Source organism: Ranitomeya variabilis, chromosome 1 (assembly GCF_051348905.1).
Source record: "Ranitomeya variabilis isolate aRanVar5 chromosome 1, aRanVar5.hap1, whole genome shotgun sequence".
Lineage (NCBI taxonomy): Eukaryota > Metazoa > Chordata > Amphibia > Anura > Dendrobatidae > Ranitomeya > Ranitomeya variabilis.
Window position 1 is genome coordinate 833,134,762 of NC_135232.1, and position 20,594 is coordinate 833,155,355.

A 20,594-nucleotide genomic window follows, 5' to 3' on the forward strand; every position below is an offset into this window, starting at 1 on the left:
ATTTATTTTTATCGCAGCAGCATATGGGTCAAATATTTATTTGGAGCATCTCATGGGGCCATAATCAACCTTTGTGCAGCATTGTATGAGGCAAATGTTTCTATGGAGCATCTTATGGGGCCATAATCAACCTTTATGCAGCATTATATGGGGCATATCTTTGTATGAAGCATCTTATGGGGACCATCATAAACTTTATGGAGCATTATATGGGGCTCCTGATTCAATATGGATATTCAGAAACACTTAACATACTGATCTCAATTAATTTTACTTTTATTGGTATCTATTTTTATTTTTGAAATTTACCGGTAGCTGCTGCATTTCCCACCATAGGCTTATACTCGAGTCATTAAGTTTTCCCAGTTTTTTGTGGCAAAATTAGGGGTTTCGGCTTATACTCGAGTATACACGGTACATAGACATTGTTTTCATGGCATCCGTTCTTAACAAATCCGTTGCAAAGATTACATAGGAAATGGTATTAGGCTTTTTATATAATTGTGGATGTAATAAACAACACTTAGCGAGAACCTGTCGCCAGGTTTGACCGATAAGAGATACGGCCATCACCTTTCAGGGCTTATATGCAGTATTCTGTAATGCTGTATATCTGTCCCCAACCCGACCTGTAAGAGATGAAAAATAACTTACTATACTCACCTGTGCGGCGGTCCGGTCAGATGGGTGTCACTGGTCTTGGTCCGGCACCTCCCATCTTCTTGCAATACCGCCCTCCTGCTTGCTTCGTGTGGATGACGTGTCTCCTCGGCACCGCGCTCCTGTGCAGGCGCACTTCTGTGCCCTGCTGAGGGCAGAGCAAAGTACTGCAGTGCGCTAGTGCCAGGAAAGGTCAAAGAGCTCCGACACATGGACACTGCAGTACTTTGCTCTGCCCTCAACAGGGCAGAGAAGTACACCTGCGCAGGAGTGCTGTGTCGGGCAGATTGTGTGGATGACGAAGGGACGCGTCATCCACACAAAGCAAGCAGGAGGACGGGGATCGTAAGAAGATGGGAGGCACCGGACCAAGACCAGCGATGCCCATCTGACCGGACCGCCCCGCAGATGAGTATGTTATTTTTCTTGTCTTACAGTTCGGGTTGCGGGTAGATATACAGCATTATATGTAATGCTGTATATCAGCCCTGAAAGGTGATGGCCAAATCTCATAACGGCCAAACCTGGTGATAGGCCACTTTAAACACCTTAAGGCCATGTGCACACGTAGGTTCGGGTCCCTGCGGGTTCTCCCGCAGCGGATTTGATAAATCTGCAGGGCAAAACCGCTGCGGTTATCCCTGCAGATTTATCACGTTTTGTCTTGCGGTTTCCGCTGCGGGTTTTGGTTTTACTATTGATGCTGCATATGCAGCATCAATAGTAATGTTAAAAATAAAAAAAAAAAATGGTTTATACTCACCCTCTGACGTCCCGATCTCCTCGGCGCTGCAGGCGGCGGTCCGTTTCCAAAGATGCTGTGCGAGAAGGACCTTCGTGACGTCACGGTCATGTGACCGCGACGTCACCGCAGGTCCTGCTCGCACAGCAAACCTGAGACCAGACGGCCGCGTGTAGCGCTGAGAGGTGAGTATAGCATTATTTTTTATTTTAATTCTTTTTTTTTTTTTTTTACCACAAATATGGTTACTAGGGCCTGGAGGAGAGTTTCCTCTCCTCCACCCCGGGTAGCAACCGCACATTATCCACTTACTTCCCGCATCGTGGGCACAGCCCCATGCGGGAAGTAAGCGGATCAATGCATTTCTATGTGTGCAGAATCGCTGCGATTCTGCACAAAGAAGTGACATGCTGCGGGTTGTAAACCGCTGCGTTTCTCCGCGGCAGCTTGATAGCAATGCGCTTTTGGAAAAGCACTGAAAGGGCTGACACCTGGCTCTTAAGCGAGCCCAATGACAGCCTGGCCTCCAGACCCGCTTGGAGAAAACCAAGAACTTTGGGTAGGGAATAAGGGCGTGGGATCTGGCCACGAGATTCGCACCAGGTAAAGAAAACTTTCCAGGTACGGTAATAAATCTTGGCAGAGGCTGGTTTCCGTGCTCTGATCAAGGTTCCAATGACATCTGCCGAGAGCCCTGCCTGGGTTAGAACCCAGGTCTCAAGGGCCACGCCGTCAAATTGAGAGCCCCTGAGTTCTGGTGGTAGAACGGCCCTTGTGATAGAAGATCGTGGCGGTCGGGGAGACGCCAGGGAGCGTCTGCTGTGAGTTGTACGATGTCTGCGTACCATGTTCGTCTGGGCCAGTCCGGTGCAATGAGGATGGTTGGAATTCCCTCTTGTTTGATCTTCCTCACCACTCTGGATATCAGGGGGAGAGGTGGAAAAATATACAGAAGCTGGAACTGGGTCCAGTCCTGAACCAGAGCGTCTGCTCCGAGTGACCGCAGATTGTGTGTTCTGGCAATGAAGTTGGAGACCTTGGCATTGAAATGGGATGCCATTAGGTCCACATCCGGGGTCCCCCAGCGGAGACAGATCTGTTGAAAAATTTCGGGATGGAGAGACCACTCTCCCGAGTCTATTCCTTGTCGGCTGAGGAAGTCTGCTTCCCAGTTGTCCACACCCGGAACGTGGACCGCCCCTGTGTCCTCCGCCCAGCGGAGGATATGTGGCACTTCCCGCATCGCTTGGGTACTGCGGGTCCCCCCTTGATGAGTCATATATGCCACAGCCGTGGTATTGTCCGACTGTATCCTGATGTGAGAGGCGGCCAGTAAGTGATGGAAAGCCCTCAATGCCAGAAGGATGGCACGAATTTCCAGGATGTTGATGGGCATGGACGCTTCCACTGAAGACCACTTGCCCAACAGGAGCCCGCAGCTGGGCTGGGGTCCCTGGATGCAGGCGCAGTGTGCTGGCCCATTGCTGGGAGCTGTAGGATGCTGCCTGTACAGGCCCTACCTGAGGTGTCTCAACCTAATACCCCCAGAGGGGGATAGGGAGGGTGCTGTTGTCACCTTCAGGGGCCTTTATCCTCGCCTCGACCTCAACCCAGAAACCAAAGGGAATTGGGAAAGGGGGGGGGGGGGAGGAGGATCTCGACTTCGAACCAGCACCCGAGGGACTGGGGAAGGAGCAGCATGGGGAATAGCCATCTCAACTTCAACTGGGCACCCCATAATAGGGGGCCGAGGAAGGAGCCATGCCGGGAGTCTCACAAGAGACCCTCTTTTCTTCATCTGCTAGTCGGAGGGCCAGTGCCTTGTCCTTGGGAAGGAGCACTAGACCCCTGGAAGTGTTGAATAACATTCCCAGGAAAGTCAGGGACTGACTCGGGGTTGGTGATGACTTTGTAGGTTGATTAACCAGCCCATGCAACTGAGAGTATCGGTTGTGATTGAGACGCTGAGCTCGCATTCCTTGAAAGGTGGGAGCCTTGATGAGTAGGTCGTCCAGGTATGGAACGACTACTATGCCTCTGGAATGCAGGACGTCCATGGTTGCTGCCATGATCTTGATGAAGACTCTGGGAGCCGTGGCGAGTCCAAAGGGGAGAGCCACGAATTGGTAGTGGTCCTGGCCTATTGCGAACCTGAGAAACCTCTGATGGGCAGGTGCAATGGGTATATGCACGTATGTCTATGAAGGGGAGATATTCTCCCTTCTCCATGGACGCAAGATGAACCGAAGGGACTCCATGCGGAAGTGACGGACCCGTACATATTTGTTGAGCTGTTTTAGGTCTAGTATGGGCCGTACGCTGCCTCCTTTCTTGGGAACTACGAACAGATTGGAGTAGAACCCTCGGAAGCGGTCGGACGTGGGTACCGGTACTATGACTCCTGATTAACAAAGCGAGGAGACCGCTTGGTGGTAGGCTTGAGCTATCTGGCAGTGAAAGGTCTGTCTTGATCCGCCCCTTGTATGACACTGTAGAGTGTCATATTTGTCATCCGGAGTTCGTGAGTCATGAGGAGGAGAAGTCTGGGATTTTCCTCCTCTCGGCTTAGACTGGCCTGCTTTTGACTGCCAGGTCTTGTCCGACCTTTGCGTCGATCGTGAGTTATCCCTGCGTGGGGAACGGATACGATTTTGTACCGGACGTGAGACGGACCAGCCGGAGGAATTCCGAAAGGATCGGAATCGAGTTTGATTACGCTTCTTGTAAGTGCGTTTAGGTTTCAGTTGGGTAAGAGAAGTACTCTTACCCCCTGTGGCGTTGGATATCATAGTGTACAACTGTTCACCGAAAAGACTCCCACTGAGGTAGGGGAGGTGCGTGAGGGACTCCTTTGAGGCTGCGTCCGCTTGCCATTCCCGCAGCCAGAGGATACGCCTAATCGTGATGGCGTTTGATGCTATCCCCGCGACTCCCCTTGCTGAAACCAGAGCTGCATGGAGCATATAATCTGCTACAACTGCATTTTGAACCGCTTGGTCCGACAGTTCAGGAGTGGATGCTTGGAAGGCTTGTAAATTCTTTGCCCAGGTCAGGATGGCCTTGGCAGCCCAAGCTGAGGCGAACGCGGGAGCCATGGATGCCCCTGCTGCCTCGAAAATTGAACGAGCTATGCGTTCTACCTGCCGGTCTGCTGCATCCCTGAGGGTTGAGCTATCTGGCAGTGAAAGGAGGGTCTATGCTGCTAGCCTGGAGACACTTAATCCACCTCAGGTGGATCTGTCCATTCCTCCTTCTGTGGGAAGGGGTACCTCGCCCCCAGATATTTGCGATTAGCAAATTTTTTCTCAGGCTGTAGAGCTGTTTTTTTTTTTTTTTGTGTTTTTTTAAGGATCGCCTTAAACTCTGGGTGGTTCGAGAACCTTAGGCGGCTTCAGAGGTCCTTCAAAGAAAATCTTATGTTCTGGGACCTCTGGTGGCGGATCAGAAGTGTCCAGCACCCGATGGATGGACGATATTATGTCCTCAACTAGCGCTGTATTGCTAGGAGGGATTGGGATCAGGGACCCCTCCGTTTCTCTGTCCGAGTCAGAGTCACAGATGCCTTCCGAATCCTGTGTATCACTGAGATATTATGTCCTCAACTAGCGCTGTATTGCTAGGAGGGATTGGGATCTCACTGAGGCGTCCCCTGCTGGGTGGGCTGGGGAGAAGGCCTTCTCCGGTTGGTGATTGCGGAGATCTGCATCGTCTGTCCCTGGAACGGGACGGTCTAGATGACCTGGAGCTACGGTGTCTCTCCCTAGAGGGAGATGACCGTGTGCTATGGGATGACGGTGTGCTATGGGATGACGCAGATGGACTTGATCTATGGATCCGCTTGCGTCCTGACCTAGACGTGGATGTGCCAGGGTCATCTGGTTCCTGAGTCAAGCTCTCCCGTTGTTGGGTAACGGTCATAGCCGGGGCATGACCCTGCAGAGCCTGAAGCAATGTGGAAGTTAGGTTATCTATAGACTGCGTCATAGATTGCGAGAACTGAGTAGCCCATTCCGGCGTGGCATTAGACACCGAGTGACACATTAGGTTATATACAGTTCTGGCAATGCGGGTACGTGCTACTACTGGAGAGAGCGGTCCCGCAGGCTGTGCAGAATGCATAATAGCAGATCTGCCTGGTTCTCTTGGACCTTGAGCCCTGCATAGTGCACAAAGTGCAGAGGTGCTGCCAGCAGATGGACCTTACAGGGGTAGAGAACCTACAGGGGAGTCTTATAGGTAATATGGATTCACAGCTGAGTAAAAATAACCCAGCTGTGATCTTACCCCACCAGTGTGCCCCGAGGTCCAGCGCCGAAGATCCACAGTCCTGTGCCCCCCGGAGACTGGCTGCCTGGTCCTGGTCCTGCAGACCGGGATATGCAGGGTTAATCTGCAGCCGAAAATGGCTGCAGAGAGAGGAGGAGAAGGGGGCGGAGAGCTGGAAAAAGGCGGCAAGGCTATCAAAAACCCGCCCTTTCTGTCTCGATCCACCCCCTTTATGACACTATAGAGTGTCATATTTGTCATCTGGGGGGGCGGAGAGGAGGCTGCTGCTTCAGCTAGGCCGAAGCCGGGGCCTAAATTAGATGCCTGAGGCCCAGAAGGGCTCCAGGCCGGCGCGAAAGTCCGGGAGGGGGTCGGATCTGAACCGGACCCCTCCGGATTTGAAGGCAGGATGGCGGTGGGGCTATAAGCGGAAGGGGGAGCCCGGTGAGGGGTCCCCCTGAGGCAGTAGAGAGCTGGTGCTGCCGCAGAGACAGGGACGCTGGGAGCCCTGTGTCTGTATGTGCCATGCCTGCCTGCACTCCCCCCGGCCCCAACAGGAGCCCGCAGCTGGGCTGGGGTCCCTGGATGCAGGCGCAGTATGCTGGCCCATTGCTGGGAGCTGTAGGATGCTGCCTGTACAGGCCCTACCTGAGGTGTCTCAACCTAATACCCCCAGAGGGGGATAGGGAGGGTGCTGTTGTTACACCGTCAGGGGCCTTTATCCTCGCCTCGACCTCAACCCAGAAACCAAAAGGAATTGGGGAAGGAGGGGGGTCTCGACTTCGAACCAACACCCGAGGGGTTGGGGAAGGAGCAGCATGGGGAATAGCCATCTCAACTTCAACTGGGCACCCCATAATAGGGGGCCGAGGAAGGAGCCATGCCGGGGGTCTCACAGAAGACCCTCTTTTCTTCATCTGTAATCCCGTCGGAAAGCGGGAAACGGAGTAAAAATCTTTAGGTGTGCCTCCTTTGCAACACTAAGCAAAAACTGGAGAAGGCTGATGCCGTCCAGGGGTGTATACTGCACAGGAGGAGCCACAGTTAATCTTTTTCAGATTATGCATAGTGTCGCCTCCTAGTGGACAGCAGCATAACACCCATGGTCCTGTGTCCCCCAATGAGGCGACAGAGTAATTATTATTATTCCAAGATGTGTTGATTAGAGTATACTTTTATTGTTGGGGAAACCACTTTACAGCAACAATTTAGTGTGTGGCATCCAGAAGCTGGAGGAATTTAGCAAATGCTGGTAAATTGCAGGGAACGGACTGTTGTCTTATTCATGTGTCACAACACATGCATGAAGAGCCTGTGAGTTGTGACTGTCACACAGCTGATAAGGAAAGCACTACCGTAATGCCTTCACACTACACCACACAAATATAGAATAAGAAGAAGAACAAGCTTTATTTGGCACACAAAAACAAAAAAACATAAAACATAAGTAAAACATATGTGTGTTTCTTCTTAATATTATATATATACTTACATCATCTAATTTCCCCTTTTTTGTCTTTGTGTGCATCCGTGTTCTTTTATTCATGTGCTTTGCGTGTGTTGCCCTGTCCTGACGTTGTTCTCCTGATTGTGCCCATGTGGATGTTTGCCTGTGCGATCTGTGCTCTGTTAGTCTTTCCAAACGGGCTTTTTGTCCCTTTCCCCAGACTCCCGGGAGCTGCGCAGGTGCCACATTTAGTATACCGACATTCATGTCTCCTGTGTCTGGTAGGCGGGCCATTTGCGTTGCACTTCGCGCATGTGCGATCACTACCTTGGTCTATGCGCTCTGTTCGTGAGCTCACTTCCGGCCTCCGTGCGCCGTCCTCAGCATGCTGCAGCGTTCTACATCGGTGTGTGATGTACTAATCACTTTTAAGGTATTTATAGATACTTTGGTGGCTCTAACAACCACTTCCCCTGACGAAGCCGTACAGGTTACGGCGATACGCGTTGGGTCTCTTTAGGGGCGCCCCACTCCTTGTTCCATCTTGTCTTGTCCCCCATTCGGTTGGACGCTCCACTCGTCTCTGGCAAGCTTTATTCTCAATACGGTGAGTGTTTGCCTTCATTTATAACTCTCTGACCACATAACTATTGTGGCTTATATTTATTCATTTCTGGCTGGTTTCTATAGCCTTATCAGCATATATGTTATTGCCTTTTGGCTATTGTTTCATCTATATGCATTTGCAGAATTTTTGGCCAGGTTTGGATATATTTTTTGTTTATCGGGTCACACTCATGTAGGAATTTCCTACCGGCGCTTGTTATAACCTGCTCGGAGTTTTTCCAGGGTCAATTTGGGGTGTCCACCGTATTACTACATTTCTATATTGTCTCGGGTGCAATGGAGATTATACACACACATATATATATATACACGTGTGTGTGTGTTTTGTAATATTATACATTTATGCGTTTTGTATTTATTTGATTGATTTTCTGGCATCCTATATACGGTATATATGTTCTATGGTGGGGGGTCCATGAGTGGCGTTCCCGTTTGGTTTTAGTTATGTTTTATGTTTTTTTTGTTATTGTGTGCCAAATAAAGCTTGTTATTCTTCTTATACTATATTTGTGTGATGTAGTGTGCAGGCATTACGGTAGTGCTTTCCTTTTTTTCTTATACATCGTTATTTACTACTAGCTTTTTGCACCTCCCTTCAATTGTATTTATTAGAGTTGTGCGCCTGATCTAAAATTATATGTCACACAGCCGAGACACATGCAGCTACGGAGCGGACACCTGATTATCGGAGCGCTCCAGGCATCTGGGTTCCCGCTACAACTTCTTCGGTAAGCGCTACAGCTTGCTGAATAAGGAGGGAGCCGAACATATTTGCTCATGTCTAGTTAGAACATGGTGTTTGTATATCTTTGGCTCTATAAACAAACAGGCTCTTTTAGTATCTGCTCTAATAAAATTATATTGTATTACATTACAGTACATTGAAAAAGTATTCATACCCCGTGAACTTTTCCACTTTTTTTTTGTTCACATTACACCCCAAAACTGAAATGTATTTTATTTTGATTGTGTATGAGATACCAACACAAAGTAATACATTTCTGTGAGGTGTAAAGGAAATGATACTCAGTTTTGTAATTATTCAAAAAATATAAATCTGAAAATTGTGACCTGCATTTGTATACAGCCCCCTGATACTCCTACATGAAACTGCCTCGATAAGTCACATAATTAGTAAATTGAATTCACATGTGTGCAATTTATTCTCAGTATAATAACAGCTGTTCTGTGAAGCCTTCAGAGGTTTATTTGAGAATATATTGAATCAAACAGCACCATGAAAACAGTACCAGGAACACACCAGACAGGTCAGGGATAAAGTTGTGGGGAAGAGGATTAGGTTATAAAAAAAAATAGACCAAACTCTGAACATCGCACAGATCATTGTTCAATTCAATATACAAAAATGGAAGGAACATAGAAGTATCCAAGCATAGAAAGCACTAATAAGATTTAACAGCCAACAGGCTCAAAGTCACTTTAAAGGAGCTACAGAGATCCATGGCTCAGGTAGGACAATATGTCCAGAGGACAACTATTAGTCATATACTCCACAAATCAGGCCATTATGGAAGAGTAGCAATAATAAAGTTATTTTTTAAAGCAAGCCATAGGAAGTCACGTTTGCCGTTTGAGAAAAGCCATGTAGAGGACCCAGCTAGCATGTGGGAGACGGTGCTTTGGTCAGACAAGACCACAGTAGAAGATATTGGACTAAATGCTATGTGTGGTGGAAAACTAACACTGATCATCACCCTAAAAACACCATCCCCACCGTCAAACATGGTGGTGGCAGGCTGGCAGCATCATGTTCTGTGGATGCTTTTCAGCAGGGACAGGAAAGCTTGTCAGAGTTGATGGGAAGTTGGATGGAGCTAAATACAGGGAAATCCGAAAAGAAAACCTGTTAGATGCTGCAAAAATCTTGAGTCTGGGGCATAGGTTCACTTTCCAGCAATTAGTTTCTAGATGTGCAAAACTGGTAGATACATACCCAAAAGACTTGCAGCAGTAATTGCAGTGATTGGTGGTCCTACAAAGTATAGACTAAGTGTAACTGAATACAAATCACATAATTTTAAGATTTCAATTTTTCAAATATTTAGAAATGCATGTTTCATTTCCTTTACACTTCACAAATACTTGCTACTTTGTGTTGGTACATCACATAAAATCGGAAGAAAATACATTTAAGCTTACAGGAGTAGTGTGGAAAAGGACACGAGGTAGGAATACATTTTCAAGGCACTGTACATCCCTTTTAAAGAAGCACATTTAATATAAAAAAATATAGGTGGATGTGTGTACGTAGTGTATTGTGAGTGTATTAATATGCACACCTACCGCTGCTCTCTCCGGACTCCAGCGCCCTTCTGCTCCTCTTCTCAGTGATGTCACCACAAATGCAACAAGCCGGGTCACTCTATGCATCTTTTACAATGCAGGCCTAAAAAGCCTCGCTCTGACGCCCTCTAGACTTATATAGCAAAAGCCACTTCCGGGTCATGCAAAGTGCAGTGGGACCTGAAGAGTCTGCAGAGGGATGACATTTCCGAGAAGTGAAAGAGAACGATGCTTGATCTTGAGAGAGCAGCAGTAGGGGAGTATATTAATACACTCACACTACTTTACTCTTTTAAAGGGAAGCGGTCAGGAAATTCCTTACATATGGAAGTGTATAGTAAGACTGTACAGGCACATATCCCCACTAAAAATGATAGAGATCTGATGTGCCAATCATGACAAATCTATCACAGAAGCCATATGCAAATCACACTGGACTGCGCTGAGGGCGTGTCTTCTAAGTGCATGGCCTCGCCCTCAGTGCACTTCCAGTCCAATTTACATACAGCTTCTTCGCTAAATTTTTCATGACTGACACAGTGAATCTCTACAAAAATGTCTCATTTTTATTGGGGACAAATAAGTAAACACATGCTGACAAGTTTCCTTTACATTTTTCAATGAAGTAAATCGTGAAATTGGCTAGCACCGACCTTCTGGCAGGTAAATTCACCCCAGCTGCTAAGGTAGAAGTGCAGGTAAGGAGGCACAGAACTCCTGAAGAATAGGCTTCTTCCACCAATTTCCTCTCATCACTGGTCAGCCCACTGTGATGGTAAGCAATACCGAAGGGAATGGTACGCTTCAACACTGAGCACATGATGCCATTGCCGGTATTCCTCAAGTCGTCAATCAGTGCTTTCTTTTCGGCTTCTCTGTGACTCAAGTATGCTCTTCATTACATGGGCAAATTCAATTCATAATCATGCAGAAAAAAAAAAGGTTTACAATGAACAAATCTTTCAAGAAGTACGGTAGTTATTGAGGTCATACAAGAATAAACTATTTAAATCTTCTATAGTGGCAGATTTACGTTATCAAAGATGTTTAGGAAGGAAAATCTTACTTGTTGAGGTATTTGCAAATCATTTCTGCAACATTTTCACAGTTCCTTTTGGTAGGACAGAAGACCAGACAGGACTGATTAGGAATGACCTCAGTCACCAGGGCAATGATGTGATCAGGATCTATTCTAAGCATGTTACTTGAATACTAATGAAAAGAAATAATATAGAATATTAAAGTAATAAGAACTATATCTTTTATTTGCTTGCCCAAAAAAAAATTACCCCTTTGCAATTGTGCAAATTACAAAAAAACTAAAAAATAACCCCCAGCCGCCCACTCATCCCAAACTGTTACTGAATTTTTAAAGCCGCGGCATCTTCATGCAGTTTTAAAGGTACCGTAATTGTAATAAAACAGTTAAAACTGCAATCTGACATCAGTCTCTAAATAAATCTCAAGTATGAAGTAAACCAATCCCAGAAAATGCTATACTGAATAAAGAGGATTTTTGGTACTCACTGTAAAATATCTGTTGTAATTAGCGTAATGGGAAATCTACTGCTATTTGGAGGCTGACATTAAATCTACACTTTAATATATATATATATATATATATATATATATATATATATATATATAAAAAAAGTCTCTTCCCCAACTACACTCAGCTATTCACCTAGTGCAAAAGGAGCTGAAGCAAAACAAAGATCACCAAGGGAGGGTGTTTTGTGCCTCAATGAAGGGTACGACAAGAGATTATATGTGAGTAACTAAAATCCTCTTTTTGCAGATGCTTCATTGGGAGGACGCAGGAAACCATGGCACATCACAAAGCAGTCCCTTGAGTGGTAAAACTAATAATTTGTAGAAAGAGGAATAGCAATCCCTCAGATTAGCAACAGAGTGAATGACTCTTCAAGTACCCTTTGCAAAGACTTGCATCCGTCAAAGAATAAGTAAGAGCTCTGGAAAGATGTGGCCTGAAGACTAAGTAGTGGTCCTACGGAAGAGAACAGATGCCAGGAGGCGTACGGCCCAGGAGTCTTCTACGACACCGGTGGAGCCTTAGCTTAGCCATATCTTCTGCAATAGTATATTGAAACCAGAAGGCAATAGCAGCCCTGGAGGCTGTCGGACCTCTGCAAAGGCCTACCTGGATGACAAGCAAAGCATTTGAAAGTCTGAATGGAGCTGGGAAAGACATCCACATCAGAATGTGTAATAATGTCTCAAAGAGATAAAAGGCAAAAGGGCATAAAGAAGGAAAGCAATCTCTTCATTAAGATTGGAGGTAGACAACACATTTGGGAGAATGGATGGTGCCAGACACAAAACAACCCTGTCCCGAGAAAGAGTGAAAGGCGAGGGCAGAGTGGCCTGATGGATGAGATCGCCAAAAGAAAAACAACACCTTGCTAGCAAGCTGGAGCGTAGAGATGTCTTTAAATCGGTACAAAAGGAAAGGACTAAAAGGGCAGTCAAGAACAGATTGGGGTTCCATTGATCCAAGGTGGCCAAAACGTTGGTCCCAAGTTTGCCCTGCCCTGGCGTAATTCCTGACCTGAGGCTTAGAAGTCAGGTTCTTCTGCAAAATTACAGTTAAGTCAGGGACATGGCCCCTAGGGGCCTACCCTGGCTTAAGACCGTAATGCTAAAATTAAAAAGAGACCTTACAAATGAAAATATCAAAATGTGACATCCAAGACCTTTGGGCCTTGATCCTAGTCTGACCAACAAAATCAGGAAGTCTTGAAGCTTTCAGAATTGTGGATTGAACATCTGGGTGTTGGTAGGGGAGGAGCCAACTTTTTTTAATCTAAGATATAAACCATGGATAAAGATTTCCTGTGTCTCCCAATGAAGAGTCGGAGAAACAAAGTCTTGCAGCTCTGAAAAATTTAGTGTCAAGTGCTTCCGTAACCCATCATTAGATGAATCCATGATAGCATTGTAGCTTCTCTTCCGAACACTAATGGGTTGCATTTGGCACCATGGGCAATTTGTTCTAATTATGAACGAACGTGCTCGGATAAGATGTTATCCAAGAATGCTTGGGTGCTAACCGAGTGACTTCGATGTGCTCGGATAATATGTTCGAGTCCCCGTGGCTGAATGTCTGCGGCCGTTTGACAGCCATAACACATGCGGGGATTCCCTAACAAACAGGCAATCCCTGCATATGTGCTGCGGATGTCAAACAGCCGAGAGACATGCAGCCGCGGGAAACAAACATATTTTTTGAGCACGACAAAGACACTCGGGTGGCACCTAATCCGATCACGTTCGCACATCATTAGTTCTAATGAATGTGGGTGATAAATAAATTATATAAAAAAAAAAAGTGATTTACCTTGTAGTTCAGCAGCCGTGATAATGTAAAGTTGTTCTCTGATTTATTGTCAACTTCATATATACTGTCTCTTAATTTTACAAACTCTTTTAATTCAACCTGGTAAAAAGTAAAGGGTGAATTACTAACATTTTATATCCATGGCGGCTATGACTACTGTCTTGCAGTAATGGGGTCGATTGTGCCCATGGACAACATCTGTTGGTTTTTGAGCGGATTTCTTACCACCATTTTCATACCATAATCTGACTGAAGGGTTTTTTTTAGGGCTTTGTCACAGGAAAAGATAAAATAAAGCAATAAATGTCACCATTTTAAGCCACTATTTCTCCCGCAGCACTGCTCTAGGGTTCCCACCAGGACCAAATAAGATGGCGTCCTATCCAGTCAATCACCTGGCTGTTGAAGACACTGACTATCTGTGAGTTGAGGTGACTGATAGATGAAATGTGATCTCATATGAAGTGGTGTAATACAAGGCCTAAGAGATTGCTGTGCTAAAGGCCTCTTTCATTCATTGTGTCCGCTACGTGTGGTGACAATGGATCCTTTAAAATCTACGGGGATGTCAGCGAGGCCTACCCGTGGACATGTTCCTTTTTTTTCAGCAGCATGTCTGTCAATACGTCCAGCACACGGATTACAAAGTGTGACCCGTGTGCACCGTCCGTTTGACACCAGAATAGAAATAGCAAGATTTTTAGGTGTTAGATGTGCAAAGATAGACAGATAGATCTAATTAGTGCCTTGCCTGCGTATTTTACTGTACTTGTATTATGCGAATAAATAATTGAAAAAAACTGATGTGGGGTCTCCCCCTACTTTTGATAACCAGCACAAGTAAGGCTATGTGCACAGGATTTTTCGCGGGTTTTTTTGGGCAGTTTTCCGCGGTAAAAACGCTTAAAAAATGCATACATAAGCATCCCATCATTTTTAATGCATTCTGCTATTTTTGTGCACATGATGGGGTTTTTTCCCGCGAAAAAAAATTTATCGCGGTAAAAAACGCAGCATGTTCATTAATTTTGCGGATTTTTCGCGTTTTTGCCGCTATTTAATGCAATGGGAAGCTCCGGAAAAAAACGCATGCGCATTTCCTGCAGAAAAAGTCTGGTTTTGTTCAGAAAAATTCTGCAGAAAATCCTGACGTGTGCACATAGCCTAAAGCAGACAGATGTGATATATTCTTAGGCTGGAAAGGTCCATTACGGAGTACAATTAGAGAGATGTATAAACGTGCCTTTTCCTTCCTTTTCTATTCTGGAATGTTATTAATAAATCCACGTTGGTATACATCATATAAAGCTCGTATTTACACAATGAAGATGGCGTTTTTGGAGAATAATTATGCAATAAAAATTCTTGTGTTATTATTGATACCGTTTCTTACCTAAGTGTACCATGTGTTGTCCAATCATGTATTACCTTCTAACTTTTATGTTTTAATTAATTGTTATTGTATTTAATAAAGATTTGTCTATTACTTTAATGGAGGTCTCCAGCTTCTTTGATTGGATGGTTTAGTTGTTAGTAAGAAGATTTAATACTTTTTGCCCAGTTATCGGATTTTCTTTTTTTTTTTTTTAAACAAAGCCAGGAGTGCATGTAGCCTTTTCTCTCATTTGCATCCAAAAGAATTGGCCACACACCAAGGAAAGAAAATAAGGCTTGACAGCTGCTGCGTGGATAATGCAGTATTATATAGTGGCAATTGCAGGAGTGGTGGACCTTCAGAACACTTATTTCTTTACTTTATATAGAGCCCCTACCCTTACAAAATGGGGAAAAAATGTTATGGAGTTTCCCACTTTTAGAAAATTATCCCCATATAATTGCTGTCATGTAAAATAAAGACAGGTGGCGATACGTCAGGGAGGGGCTTTAAATACTGTCTTTCCTTGATATTTTACATCACAGGAATCATTTTGGGCCCCCTTTAAAAAAAAAAAAAAAAAAGTAAAACCCTTTTAAAAGAAAATTATATACTAAATAAATAATCAAAAGCAATATTCCAAAAAAGAAGAAGTACATGAGATTATATATTTATATACACACTACATATCAATGAAACCGCTTACAGGTCTGAAGTTGTCAGTATAAAATTCGGCCTTCAGGAACTGTTGCAGCTCACCCACATTGTTTAATGTTGCACTCATTCCAATGATCTGTGTGCTTTCTGTAAAAGAGCAGCCAAACAAGTAGATTATCAGCATTTTAGCTCGTAGTCTCATTTAGGAAAAGCTCTCTTCTATTATAAAAAAGACAATTTTGTACAAAGGGAAAATCAGAAAAAAAAAGAAATCAGAGCATAAAAATCTTTCCGATAGTTCTCCCAAAGGTTGTCAAACCTTATTACAAAGTTCTTTTCACAAGATACATCCATGTAAGCTTCTCACATTACAACATATGAGAGCATATCCACTGGAGTTAACGGAAAGTTTCATATGGCTAACCTATGGTTGTTATGTTCTTCAGGAAAGCTAGAGCTGAATTATGACATTTATAGTGCGTTATTGCCAAGCATCCATTAGGAAGTATTATTCTTCATTGTTTAGGATTTATGTCTTCAGGCGCTGTTTCCTACCATAGAAGCATTGTGTAAAGGGTAAGCCTACCTATTGATATACAGCGACCAGGATTACATCATAGTGGGACGTGTATGTTACCAGAGCTGCTTTGCAGTTAGAAGATGCCCCTATTACCATCTGGGCCCCTGTGTGGCTGTACAGGTTGCATCAATGGCGATTCCACCCCTGCTCCAAGTCATGTGACAAGGCTCGTTAGAGAGTCGATATTGACTATTAGGATTGCTACTTCCTATAGGTGGCACTAGAGTTCTAGTCTTCTTCCTCTCTGAAGTGACAATTTGCATATTTCCCAGAGGAGCATTGTGGCTTAAAAGTCTCCTCATCTTGGCATGTCACTTTCCACAAGGAGAAACGTTACCAGTTCTCAAAATAGCCAGCGCTGCTCAAGTTCGTTAATCAACGTTCTGTGTATGGGACTAATCAGACACCTTTTTATCAACAAACTTTCATTTATGAGCAATTTATGATACAGTCACTGCAAAAAGTGAAAAAAAAATAGATTTGGTTTGGACCAGCAGAAGGGCTGGGATGGGCGCAAAATGGTTCTTGTCCCCCTTCACTTCCCCGCTCCCTCTGCATGTCAAAGGATTGTCCTGCCACATGGAATAAAAGGACATTAACCTTTTCTAAGAAGTGAGTGCGGATTCCTTTTGTTAATATTGAATGCATATGATACAGTAACTCTTCTGTAGAATCCGACCACACAAATTAGCGTTCACTCCCCATGTGCACAATAATGAGGATTTGTTGGCCAGAACCCTGCTCCTCATTCACCAGCTGCTCTTCCTTGGACCACTTTTGGTAGTTACTAACCACTACAGGCCACCACCCCAAAGGACTTCTCACTGTGGAGAGGTTCGGACAACTTACCACTTGTGTACAGAATCTTAGCAAGAGCCATTTCTAATATTGCACCGCGACTTCCTTCGCTGAGCATATGCAGCTAAGAGGAAAAAAACAAAAGACATTTCATACATAATATAGAAATATTCACAACAGAGTTAGTTAGACTTAGAAGAGTCTGGACTCCCTCCCGACATCCACCCTGTATGTATGGCACAGGTCCAATGCGGATGTATGGAGCCGAGCCTACTACAAGGAAGAGAGTGGCCACAGATTGCCAATTCTGGATGTGCCATACTGAGAGAATCCGGCCCAAAAAGACTGAACACTGTCAGAATTCAGGCAGTACTACAACAAAATATTAGTTTAAAACTGTACATACTTATGCAGCCACATTATTTTGATTGTTTATTTTCCCACCCAAGACTTAATTTTATTTTTCAATTTAACCGTACTACAGATTATGGGTGATACGAAGACGTCATTCAGACGTTGAAAAGATCTACGTGATTTGTTGTTTTTTTTTTTGGGGGGGGGACTGTGTCCATGACAACAAACAGGGGCATGGACACATCAACCTACAATAGATTTGTGAAAAACGTATTTGAAAGAGGCCTAAAAAGCTGAAAAAAAGTTTAGAAATAAATCTCCCTGGTAGGTTTTCTTACAATTTTTTTTTTAAACAGGAGTGTGCTTTTATATCATAATAAAAGATTTTAATTTTTTTTGTCAGATTTTTTTATTTCATTTTTTTTGCAGATAAAAAATACTTATGAAGTATTTTTTTTTACATAATTTGCCCCTCAATCAAAAGATCTGTGGATTTTTTTATTTTTTTTTTCCCTCCTGTAACTGGGGAATTATTAGGAGTTCTGCTGTGCTAACTGGTAGAGCTGATCTAGGTCCACTCTACTATGCCGATATGTTGTCACCAGGTCCTACATAAGAATCGGCAGGGTCGCTGATTCTGTTCACTGCACAGAGCTTATTGAGCTCTATGTAGTTAGCGAAAAAGACATGCAAGTCAGGAGGTCAGAGTGTCAGTTATTACATATTTCACACTGGTAACGACATCTTTTATGTAACATGAACTTTGGAGACAGATTCTCGGTGATATCTACAGTATGTCCGGCTCAAAGTTCTGAATAGCTCATTTACACATTATAAGAAAAACAAGGATTTCTCTGGAATATCCATCAGGTCGCAGATGTCAAGGTGTCATTTTATTCAGCTTATTAAGACCTACCTGCCCATATAGACGCCTAAGGACATACTGACAGATTCACTTTAATCCATGCCGAAGTCCATTCTATGCAAATTATGAATAAATGAACGAACTAACGAACAAATGAGGAGCACTCTCTCACATCCATAGGTGAACACACTGGGATGCATATCCTTCTTTGGGCAAAAAATATAGTTCTTACCGATAACGGTATTTCTCTGAGCCCATGACGGCACCACGGAGAGAGGGGATCCGCCCACCAAGGACAGGAAACCTACAGATAAAAAGGCGGTACCTCTCTCCTGCATCAGTTGTTTACTAGAGAACGATGGGAGACTATGGAACAGCTTATTAGTTTCAATATTACTTAACTTAATTGAGATACCGCGTGACCTATCATAAAATAAACTATGGCACTATATTAACGTGCACACCCATGAGTGAAGGGAGGGAATGTACGGGTGCCGTCATGGGCTCAGAGAAATACCGTTATCGGTAAGAACTATATTTTTCTCTGTCGCCCATGACGGCACCACGGAGGGAATTGCAGAGATTTGTACATTCAGGGAGGGACCACCGCTTCCAGAGCCCTTTACCGAAAGTAAGGTCCGAAGAGGAGATAAGGTCCAATCTATAGTGCCTATAGAATGTGGAAGGTGATGACCAAGTAGCAGCTCTACATATCTGGTCAATCGAAGCTCCGGCCTTCTCGCCCAAGAAGGTGCCACTGCTCTCGTTGAGTGAGCCTTGACCTCCCCGGAAATAGACATTCCACTTGATGAGTATGATAGGCTGATAGCATCTGTGATCCATCTCGCCAGAGTAGCTTTGGAGGCTTTTTTCCCCTTCCAGGGATCCTGAAAGCACACAAAAAGAGAGGCATCCTCCCTACTCTCTCTGGTGGCTTCTAAGTACTACATGAAGCATCTCCTGACATCTAGTGTATGCAATGATTCCTCCTCCCTATTTTTAGGGTTAAGACAAAAGGAGGGGAGAGATATCTCTTGAGTTCTGTGGAACCGGGATGCCACCTTCGGGAGGTATGCTGGATCTATTTTGAGAGTAACACTATCCCCTAAAAACCGTGTATGAGGAGGGTTAGCAGATAGTGCCTGTATGTCGCTTATTCTACGAGCAGATGAGAGGGCGATGAGCAGGGATGTTTTGAGGGATAGGAGTTTTAATGGGATATCCTCTAAGGGTTTGAAGGGCGGTTTAGACAGGGTTTTAAGGACCAAAAATAAATCCCATTGAAGGGAACTTTTACTGGAAGTGGCCTTGAACTACCTGCTGCCCTGATGAACCTGGGAACCCACCGAATCATAAAGTGATGTTTTAAGGGACAGATTCCCAGAGAAGCCTCTGACCGGGGTTCAAAAGGAGGTTTGGATAGGGATATAAGATCCAAGTTTAAATTCCCAGGAGGAGTAAACCGAGAGGGGATGGGTCTAGACCTGGCCAATGCTTTGATGAACCTGGATATCCCCGATACCCAGCCGGGTCGTAATTTTACAGGGCCCTTAAAGCCAAGACTTGAACTTTTAAAGGATTTGTGGCTAGCCCCTGTTCCAATTCCTTGCAGAAACTCTAAGACAGCTGTTATTGGAAACTCCCTCTTCTAACTTGGAACCTGAAAGAAAGTTCCTCCAGGTTTCCAGGTTTCCCCCCCCCCCCCAGCAGCAGTTTGGTGGTTCCTATATGGTCTTCTCCACTCCTGGAAACATTCACAATCAATATTATGGCTAATATTCTGAGGAGATGCACCAGAGAAGTCTGGGTGACCAGCCTCTTGACCATTGCCACATATTAGGGCTCAGAGTACTGGCCCCCGACCACCTGCTCTATATTTCTACGAGGAGGGGACTTGGAGAAGCAACATGTGCCTGTTCAGACTGGATTACCCAGTCATGCACCGCGGCGTCTGCTTGCGTCATAAGGGCGCGCTCTCACCCCGCGCGTGCCACAAGCCTCCGGTCCTGGACTGCGGGAAGATCAAACCAATAACAGTTAGTACATGGATAATGGCAGAGCATTAGGATGTACACACATTACTCATCCAGGAGATCACGTCTATTCCGAATCCTTAGGTGTCTAAACCCCAAACAACGGTTGGATATTATTGCAACCAAGGAATACACAATCCGGCAGGTAATATTTCCTAACATTACCAGAGTTGGCCTCTCATTAGAAACGCTGAAAGGGAAACGTGGATCATCACTCCTATTTTACTGACATTACACACATATACATATCCTAAAAGGCAAGCTTGTCAGTGTTATCAGCCATGGAGGGAGTAGCCATATTCTATGGCTAGAGAAAAACAGGATTCTTCCCACCAGAGAGGTGCTGATTCGCCACAAGGTGCCAAAGGCAGACATGCCGTCCCTGGTAACCATAGTACAATAGACGAGAATCTGTCTACTGGATGTTAATCAAGGAAACCAGCCTGAATGTCACATGTGGAATTGGTAAGGATTTTTTCCTTCCACCTCTTGGTATTTTCTGCTCCCAGGACAGTACTATGTCCCTTT

General features: G+C 44.8%; 2 protein-coding genes across 6 annotated transcripts in view; one reads left to right on the forward strand and one right to left on the reverse strand.

The window, feature by feature from the left end:
* LOC143786678 (small ribosomal subunit protein bS18m-like) overlaps positions 1–14,886 on the forward strand; it is a 39,877-nt gene extending 24,991 nt beyond the window's left edge. Inside the window, exon 6 of the mRNA XM_077275788.1 lies at positions 13,742–14,886. Coding sequence (XP_077131903.1) covers positions 13,742–13,752 — 11 coding nt within the window. The 3' untranslated portion in view covers positions 13,753–14,886. The remainder of the gene's footprint in view (positions 1–13,741) is intronic.
* LOC143786538 (helicase POLQ-like) overlaps positions 1–20,594 on the reverse strand; it is a 32,681-nt gene that overhangs the window by 869 nt on the left and 11,218 nt on the right. For 4 of the 5 annotated variants that reach the window (XM_077275776.1, XM_077275778.1, XM_077275779.1 and 1 more), the window contains exons 6-10: positions 16,866–16,938; positions 15,486–15,583; positions 13,405–13,503; positions 11,113–11,258; positions 10,700–10,939 (exon numbers count right to left, since the gene is read on the reverse strand). In XM_077275776.1, the coding sequence (XP_077131891.1) occupies positions 10,700–10,939; positions 11,113–11,258; positions 13,405–13,503; positions 15,486–15,583; positions 16,866–16,938 (656 nt within the window). The remainder of the gene's footprint in view (positions 1–10,699; positions 10,940–11,112; positions 11,259–13,404; positions 13,504–15,485; positions 15,584–16,865; positions 16,939–20,594) is intronic. The other variant, XM_077275780.1, reaches the window with a different exon arrangement.